This window comes from Nicotiana sylvestris, chromosome 9, assembly GCF_000393655.2.
Source record: "Nicotiana sylvestris chromosome 9, ASM39365v2, whole genome shotgun sequence".
Classification (NCBI taxonomy): Eukaryota; Viridiplantae; Streptophyta; class Magnoliopsida; order Solanales; family Solanaceae; genus Nicotiana; species Nicotiana sylvestris.
In genome coordinates this window covers 151509344-151518659 of record NC_091065.1, presented here as the reverse complement: position 1 = coordinate 151518659, position 9316 = coordinate 151509344, and the positions used below count along the sequence as shown (strand labels likewise).

Below are 9316 nucleotides of genomic sequence, written 5' to 3'. Positions count from 1 at the left end.
AAAGTCTTTGCTTTTTCAATATCGACTGAGAAATCGAAGCCATGAGCATGCACCTCTTCAAGGGTTTCTCTCCGGGACTGACGCCTGGCATGATCAAGTGCACATGATAGCTTAGCTTCGGCCACAACGGAGATCTCCTTTGCTCGGGTGTTGCCTGCTTTAGTGTCAGCTCAGTACGAAGATATAAATGCCTCTGCCTCGAATTTAGCCTTGGCAAGCTCAGCAGCAGATTTAGCTTCAAGCTCTTCAATTTTGCAGCTTCGAGCTAGGCTTTCCTCCTTTACACTTTGAAGCTGGCATTCAATTAAATCTAGCTGCTCCCAAAGAGTATCTTTCTCAGAGGCGAGACAATCCATACCTTGTCTCTACCTAAGGGTTTCGGCCTCCTTCATCTTGACCTCCTCCCGAAGCTGCTCCACCAACTCGCCCTTCTGCTGGAACTGCAAAATTGAAGTGTTATTTATCAAAATAAACAAGTACATAGCATACCCTCAAAGGCTATATTACCTTTTCAATGAGCTCGGTCTGTTCTAGACGAGCCTTCGTCAATTCAACTCGGAGATCACTGATCTTCCCCTCTTTTTTTGACATAAAGGATCTTAAGGTTATCCCTCTCCTCCACGAGCTTCTTAAGTTCAGCTTCACATCGGGCAAGCTCGGTCTAACATTTGGTGAATGCTCGTCAGTGAAGCGACACGGCCTTCTCACAAGGAAAAGAAGTCAGGTTTAGAAAGATAAAGGTTAAACTCGAATTAAGGGAAAACAAGAATTACTTGTTTGAGAAGCTTTTCGGCCTCTACAAGAATAAACGAGGCATCATGATCGGGACCTTCTTAGATCCCCGCAAGACACTCCCGAAAAATATCGTTCCCTTCATGAGTCATTGCCATATCGGGAGTTCCCATGTCCTGGGCATCTTGGAATTGCCCTTCAGAGAACACTGGGCCCTGTGGCGAGTCATCTATGTTGATTACCCCAAGTGATTCACTTGCGATATTATCCTTTCCTTGAAGAGCCTCGGAGTTAGGCTCTTCGAGCTCATCCACCAAACGTCCCTGGGACAAGGCACACTTTTTCTACCTAATGGCTCGGGGACTTTGCTCAAGTTCCCCTCTGAAATTTCGTCGGTCCGAGATTGAACCGCCTCCGTCGCCGTCAGTTTAGCGGCCTTCGGAGCGTCAGTGCTTTCTCTTTCCCGAGCTACCAACAGGTAGTCATCATCTTCTTCCTCTTCCTCCTGATCCCAAAGGCGTTGGGCCGTTTCTGGAGATAAGGCCACAATATCGGTCTTAGGCTTTCGAGTCTTGCTCTTCTTTGGCTTCGGGGAGTTTGCAGGCGATCCCCTCTTTCTTTTCTTTTCCTTGGAAGGCTTTGAGGTCTCTTCTTCACCAGGTGGGAGTGTCCGCATAGCAATGGCGTCTCTGAGGCCTGTATAAAGATAAAATGAGTATTTCGCTAAGAAACGCAAGTATGCAAACAAGAAGACTCACCGTGTTTTTTTGCCTCCCATCAACCTTTGGCCAAATCACTCCAGTTGCGCTCTGCGTATGAAGAAGTAGAGGCCAATTTTTGGACCTAACCCTCGAGGTCCAGAACCGCACCAGGAAACCAAGCAACAATTGCACCGTCGAAAAAAAGTTAAGTCGAGAAAGAGTAAGAAAAGCGGAATATAAAGTCACTATCGATGAGCCTGTACTCACGTTTCATGTTCCATTCCTCGGGGAATGGCATCTTCTCAGCGGGAATCAGGTCGGTGGTCCTGATTCGGACAAACCGGCTCATCCATCCTTGGTCTTTGTCCTCATCGATGCTGGAGAAAAGAGACTTTGTGGATCGGCATTGCAGCTTTATCAAGTCACCTCGATATAGACGAGGGTCGTATAGCCTGATCAGATGGTCGAGGGTAAAAGGCATCCCTTCGACCTGGTTCGAGAAATATCTGATCAAATTGACGATGCGCCAGAATGAAGGATAGATCTGGCCAAGCGTCACCTGGTATTGTTGGAAAAAATAAAGAATAACTGGATCTACGGGACCCAGAGATAGATCCGTAGGACCCAGCGTGAACGGGTAGGTATACACGCTTAAGTACCCCGCTTTGTGAGTAGTAATGTCCTCTTCAGGGGAAGGGATCACTACGTCTTTGTTCTCCCAGTTGCAGTCCTTTTTCACCTGCTCGAGCTCATCATTAATTACCAAACAGATGTATCAGGACAGAGGCTCGCATCGGCCGGGTGTCGATGCAAGTTTATTGATCTTAAAATCGGATATTATTTCACATGGCGGAGGAATACACTCCTCGATGCGAGGTGGTACCACCGGTTTACTTCTGGACAGACATGATGACAAAGAGGCTTTTTCTTTTTGAGGAACAATTTTAGATGTTTTAGTCATTATGGTTTAGATATTCAAGTGAAGAGGAAAGGATGATAATGGAATAAGAACAGATTGAGAGAAGGGTGATCTCAGGAAAGTTGAAGGAGTTAATGAGATTTTGAGAATGAATTGAGAAGTAAAGTTTGCAAAATTGTGAAGTTGACCTATTTATAAAGGCTACTTAAGCGTATTGGGGAAGCCAATAGCCGACCATCAGCCGCCTCTAATTAATGACCTTGGAAACTTGCAGACGCGACCTTTCAATCACTTCAGATGTTGACATCACGAGGTTGGCATCATGATCGAGATATCGAAGGGCCGAGAATCAAATCGTTTCTTATCATTTTATTCTACGAAATGCGGAGACTATCTGTATGCGGTCAAAACCATATGCCCCTGATTTATAGGCTCGAGGGCGAGGTCGAGTTCGAGCCCGATAGACCAGACTCTAGCTCGGAGACAGAATGCAATGCCCGGAGATAGGAGTATGAGGAAAACCGAAGCCGAGTATGTTCGACCCCGAAATAGTACCGTTATATATTTATAATAGAATGATCTGATTCTTGCCACGTCCCCAAGATCATGGCACAAATCCCGGAATATGATTGTATGATTCTGTACTAGGCGGTTAGACAGTTGTATCAAGAATATTCCTTACTGTAAATAGAAATATACCTTATTTAGGGTTCCCCTATTATATAAAGGGAACCCCAATCATTTGTAACATCATCTAATCATTGAGAAAAGAATATACTCTCTACTTTTTGCTTACTGTTCATCAGAACTGTCCTTTAGCTCTACTGCTCTTGCTTTACCTTTCTTGCTTAATCGTTGTTATTGTCCTAAACCTACCTCGAAGTCACTAAGCTCGAGGTCACCACTACTGAGTTACATTGATTTGATTCACTTATTTCTTTCATTTTTACTTCATATTTCTTGGTTATTAATTGATATTGAACTAAATTTCATATCTTTAAAACCACAAATCAAATTTCATTGTTACTCATATTTTCGAGGTAAGCAGAACTAATGAAAAAGGATGGTCAATGACTGAATGTACCATAATAACTATCCTTGTTCTAAGTATTAGCATTGTTAATCAAGATTCTCCGCAGCTCATGGATCTCATTATTTGTGTCGTTGGTGAACCATGTGGTGGGAAGAAGTTAAAGGACATATCGTACTAATTTAACATCGTACTTCTTCGTTGTCATCATGATAATGTCATCGTCGTGGTAAAGTTATTTAAATTGAAGTAGCACGTGCATAATTTAAACGGCAGCCATTTGCGCTCAATATTCTATCTTATATCCTTTACGTTTTACTCTGAAAATTTTGGAATACTAAAACCTAGTGAAACTGTGCTTTATCAACGCCAAAAACTCAGTTTACGATATAAAGCAAGTTGGACAATCTAACAATATTGAGGAGTCCATTACTCATATGGTCACTCAGCTATCTCAAATTATCTCTTAAAGTCACTTTATTTTCATTTGTAACAACAAAGTCACTAAACTATGACTATTGCACTCAGAAGATCACTAAATTAGATTTTCCAAATTTTGGATTGTCAAATACCTATTTTACCCTCTAAATTATAAACATTTATCTTCTTTTTATTTTTTTAAAACTTTTTAATATTATGATTTTCTCTTTTTAATTTATATTATGGACTTACCTATAGAATAAATAATATTATTTATAAATTAAAAAAATAGAAACTATTTAAGCATATATAATGTTGGAATAGCAAAATAATGAGCATACTAAAAAATTTAATTAGAATAATTTGTTAATAAGAATTTTAGTATTAACAACAAAAATTCAAAATTTATTACACAATTCAGAATGAAAGAAAATAAAGGTCGTAAAATATATATTTCATGCACGTAATATAAAAATAATTATTTAAATAAAAGTATTTTTATAATATACATTATATATTCTTGAGAATTATGCTCAATTATATTATTATGACAATCTAACAATATTCAGCCTAACTCAAAATAATGGCATACAGCACAACAAACTTAAAGAGTCTCTAGCAACCAATTCCAAATTGGTTTTGATCTAAAAGGCTACAGCATCAAATAAAATATGGATATCTTACTATATGAGAAGTCATTGTGAAAACAAAAACGGTTTATTTCTATTATTTCTTCTTCTTTAAACTTCTAAAAACTCTCTGATTCTTGATTTTCGCTCCAGTGGGCAATTCTCATTTCTCCCTATCATAAATAATCTAAACAGAATAAATTAGCTGGATAAGTTGCACATATACATGAGGGGTTACTCTGCACCTCTGATACAATTGAAGTGTCGACAGCACCTGAATCTTTCTTCTTTTTTTTCCTTGGATCGGTGAGAGAGCATCCGTTTTGGAACATTTTAGTATGGCTTCATAAAAGGATTCTGAGAAATAACTTCAGATTGGTGGAATCCTTGAAATTTCTACCAATATCTTGTGTAGGGCTTGGGGCTTGGAGAAGAAAGGTGAATGATCAGCACCCTTGAGCTGAAAAACTCGTTCCGGAGGATTTTGGTTAATCATGCTCTGTTGTAAAGCTATTGGTATAGCATTATCTTCTGTTGTTTCTACGTAAAACCGTCTGATGGAACCATACTTGATGTTTGACAGGGGAAGCTTCTCAAGAACTGGGGAAAATGGAATTGGCCTCATTGAGACAGAAGCCAAAGCAACATCCTGAAAATTTCAAGAAGTTAGTATAAAAAGCTTTGAATATGCACAAAAAGGAAGATTCCACACAGGTATCTGACATTGATTTTGTTATTTAACACACAGCTACTAGACAGGATGAATGTTATAAGCTAGTTCCAGCAACAAATAACTGAATTTCTCTATCATCCTCCTAATAAACTAGCATCATTAGCACTAAGGTTAGAGCATTAATGGATAACTTAAAAACATCTGCTGGGATTTAGCAATTCATATCAAGGTATGTAAACACCATTTGTACAAGAATCAGATGACATATAATTTCCTCTTAGGATGTTTACATTGTCTACGGAGGACTAGGAACCCTACTCAAGTACAATGACACACCCCAGTGTCTGCTGCCTATAGATTCACCATCTCAAGGCTATCGAAATATGCCTCAAAATCAATGTGTTACTAATTCATATGTAAAACTTTTTGGCAACACTCATCCTCCCAAATCTCAATGTACAAAATTCTATCTTGACCACCTTCGAGATTAAAAGGAAAAAGTTTGAAAGAAGTATTATACTTGAATAAGAGAAATACTTTCAGTGCACATTTAGAGAAATAATTAAGATCCAAGAATGAAAAATATACAGCAAGAAGGTAAAAAGGAAGAGTACATAAAGGGGGTCTTATTTCACTATTTCCTTTTCTTCTTTTTTCCCATATTTGCTTTTCTCTCTTCTTTTCACACCATCCAAACTAAACATTAAAATTTGCCACTTTATGAAAGTAACATTTAATTTGTGATCAACAGTTTCATACAGGATAACATACCTTAGCAGGACTATGGTTGAATAGTAAGTCCCTCAGGAGTGATTTGTCCAGATCAATGGCAGTTGGTGGTTTATCATTCCCATTGGCGTAGATAAATACTTGAGACTGTCTCATAAGATCATTTGAATTCGTCTGCAATAATTTTGATCTTCTTATTAACAATAAATAAACTTCTATTCTCTAATGAAACAACTAGCTAAAAGCATCTGACCCACACATTCAAGGGAGGAAACAGAACTAGAGAATTGTAGTCCTATTGGGTGGAATGACATTATGCTAGTGGAATTGGAAAGGTAAGAGATCCTCCAGATGATAATCAAAGTTTCAGGCACTTGTTGAGTCACCTCATCCTCAACCCAATCCCTTTAACTCATGAAAGACTGGACAAGTTGGTGGAGGAGAGACCCCTTCAATATCACCCTCTCTCTTATTCCTTCCCTCTCCAAAGAACGCGTGAGGTTCATCTACTTGCAATTCAGTGGTTAATCCAAATCCTTTTCCCGATGTCAAAAATACTTTTTCTCCAAGAGATGAACACAAAGGTAACTCACAAGTTTACCGCACAAGCTACAGCTGGTTCCTGGGGAACTGAATTGCAAGTAGATGAACCTCACGCGTTCACTATAAGCAGATAATGTACATCAAGGGTTCTCATGATGAACAGAAAATACATTAAAGATTTCACAAGACAAAAACTGCGAAGCCTAAAAACAGATGGATGGCATAAAATCCTGACAAAAAATGAAATTCGATTTTTTCATGTATTCTTCATCACTAGAGAACTGCTGAGTTCTAACACCATTTCAAAACAAGGTTGTAACCTGGAGAAGGTGAAATTTACTTCATAAGTAGGAGACCAACACTCAACTGATTGCAACTTATCATCCAGAGGATTAGTGAAATCAGTATTCTATAAATTAGTTCCGCTAATCTACGCCCATGTACTTTAGAAATACATTCCCCAATTCTCAAAATAAAACCAAACTAAACTTCTTACAAGGACTCCGCACAAAACAGACTATGAGCAGGGCTTAAGAGTCGCTTTGCATATGCAGTCCATGCATAACAACTATGATTAGGGCTGAGAGTTTCTAAACCATATAAGGACAATGTGTTTAAATAAAACAAAATAGATTTTATATAACCTTACAAGAAGAAGACAGATGATGTAGATTTTGTAAGAATCAAATGAAAGCAGTAAATAAAAGTATGAAAATATACCTTATCTGAGAAAATATCAAGGGCACTTTGTCCACTAATGAGCATGGTGGCAGCAACAAATATCGCTTTTGAAACTTTAGAGGGATAGAGCTCCATTGCGAATGATATGCATGCACCACCAAAATCATGTCCCACCAAAATCACCTACAGTGTGAAAAAAGATTCACAATATTGTAATGGACTAGCTAAGGAAAACAGATATCAGAAATTCTGGAATTTGTCCTGGTAGTAAATTTGGGGATCTGAAGAATTGGCAGATTTCAGCATTTAATCTCCAAGTATGACAAATGTACAGATCCAAGCACCACTTTTTTTTATCAACTTTGCCATTCTACATAAAGCAAGCCATTAGTCTTATGTAAGAACTAGCATTCTCTTCTGTCTTCCTTAAAAATTCGTTGTTCACTATTAGTTTTTCATTGTTTTATTTCAATACTGATCAACGATAAAGAAAAATGTAACCCTTCATATCAGGTGTCACAGGCAAAACTTTGAAATGCAAAGGAAGATGCTCATCGAAGATGCTAAAGTTCTTATGAACACATTAACCAGTAAAACTCCTGAATCTGGAAGAATATCTTTTTTCAAATCTTCAGTGTCGAGTATTATTACGAGTATTATACTCTCGTAAGAATGGAAGACAATATGATAGAAACATCAGAAGCAGAGAATCAGAAATGCCGAAGTACTAACCTTCTTTCCATCAGCGAGAGTTTCAAGAAAATCAGTGAGTGGCTTTGCATATTGCGATAGGCTGGTGATGCTATTTGTGTCAAAAGAATGAATGCCTGAACCAGTTAAATCCACTGCAGTCACCTTAAATCCAGCCTCCTCTAAAAGTGCAATGGTTTTATACCAACACCAGGCTCCAAATCCACCACCATGGACAAGGACAAAATGGTTTGTCTCTAAATCATCAATGGTTAATTCCTGCCCATTATATACAGCCATCCATTTAGCATGAAAGTGGAAGATCAAATATAGACACAGCCACAAGCAAAACGCATTGTTTCTTTACTGTTAGAGCAGAACTGAGACCTCTTTACTTATCTGTCAAAAGCCTGAATAAGCAAACGAAAAGAAGCTACATTTCAGAAATAACAAGGAAGTATCAGTCTATACGTTCCATTAATAGCCAAATGAGGGCAATCTACTGTACTATACTCAAGCAGAAAAGTTAGCTACACTGTCCAGTTCTGCAGGTTTGATTCTCCGCACCTTGCCTTCTGGTGTGGAATTCTCAAGGTCTCAACAATTTCAAACCCTCAATTCATTAATCGAATTCTAATCAATTTACCTCAAATAGAACTTCTCTACTAGGATTTGCAGTTCATCAGGCAGATGTGCATCAAAAATTGAAAACATGCGGATTGACAGGTTATAAGTGTCCCATCTCGGCTATAAAAGGGAATCCGAAGAGGTTTATAAAAAATGACTTATCAAAAAGAGGTTTATATATGTCAAAAAGAGGTTTATATATGTACTCTACCTATTATCTTGAGGTTTGGGTTGAATACCCGAATTCTTTACAGCTTCCAGTTTTGAGCAAGTATCTCAATTCTAAATTAGTTAATGAAGACAAGCAAGCCTTACAAAACCACGAATAAATCGATGGTACACAACGAACACAACAAAGCAAATCAACCAAATGCCGCAAGCTAACACACCCCCTCCCCCCCACCCCAAAAAAAAAATAAAGAAATAAAGGTTCTGTCCCTTTCAATTTATATAACAGTGTTTGATTGGGTAAAGAGTAAAATTCATTTTAAAATTGACGGAGGATGAAAATGATGATGTAATGGTTGAATACTTAGTTTAATAGAGAAAACATCACATCAAAACTTAAAATTTGAATAATTTGATTAACTTGAATTTAATTAAGTACCTTGTTAACAAGCTGGTGAGGCTGAAGCAGAGCGAGCGATACATGTCTGTTTGGAAGACTTCCAAGATACTGCTCCTCCACCAACAGTAAACATGTATCCACTTGTGGACTTTGTTTCTGATGAGCCGGTTATCCAATTAGCATCACTATATCCTTCAATAACCGCAGGATAGTTATTGTAGTGCAAAGCGCAGTCTTGGGTATACTCCAAATATCCCAGAACTCGTTTCATAGCCACCCAATGATGCTTGTTGGGATTACTTGTGAATCGACTAAGTTTACTTATTGCACAAGCTATATCAGGTCGGGTACAGTTCATGATGTACATTAGACTT

General features: G+C 38.1%; 1 protein-coding gene across 4 annotated transcripts; it reads right to left on the bottom strand.

The window, feature by feature from the left end:
• Nucleotides 1-4462: 4462 nt before the first annotated feature.
• On the bottom strand, nucleotides 4463-8722 carry LOC104230923 (putative methylesterase 11, chloroplastic). 4 transcript variants are annotated; one of them, XM_070156753.1, is made up of 5 exons: nucleotides 8586-8722; nucleotides 7790-8157; nucleotides 7097-7240; nucleotides 5876-6007; nucleotides 4463-5080 (listed from the first exon to the last, which is right to left on the bottom strand). In XM_070156753.1, the coding sequence occupies exons 2-5, from the start codon at nucleotides 8045-8047 to the stop codon at nucleotides 4802-4804; spliced, it is 813 nt and encodes a 270-aa protein (XP_070012854.1). In that variant the 5' UTR covers nucleotides 8048-8157; nucleotides 8586-8722; the 3' UTR covers nucleotides 4463-4801. The 4 variants fall into 4 exon arrangements, with proteins under 4 accessions (XP_070012854.1, XP_070012852.1, XP_070012853.1 ...); XM_070156751.1 differs by lacking the exon at nucleotides 8586-8722 and adding an exon at nucleotides 8394-8579 and having other exon boundaries at nucleotides 7790-8180; XM_070156752.1 differs by lacking the exon at nucleotides 8586-8722 and adding an exon at nucleotides 8394-8579.
• Nucleotides 8723-9316: the final 594 nt, after the last annotated feature.

Coding starts and splice junctions, on each gene's coding strand:
- LOC104230923 (XM_070156753.1), bottom strand. CDS start 8,047: ATGGCTGTATATAATGGGCAGGAATTAACCATTGATGATTTAGAGACA. Junction 6,008..7,096: donor TTGATATTTTCTCAGATAAG/GTATATTTTCAT, acceptor AAATTATTGCAG/ACGAATTCAAATGATCTTAT. Junction 5,081..5,875: donor TCAACCATAGTCCTGCTAAG/GTATGTTATCCT, acceptor TGAAATTTTCAG/GATGTTGCTTTGGCTTCTGT.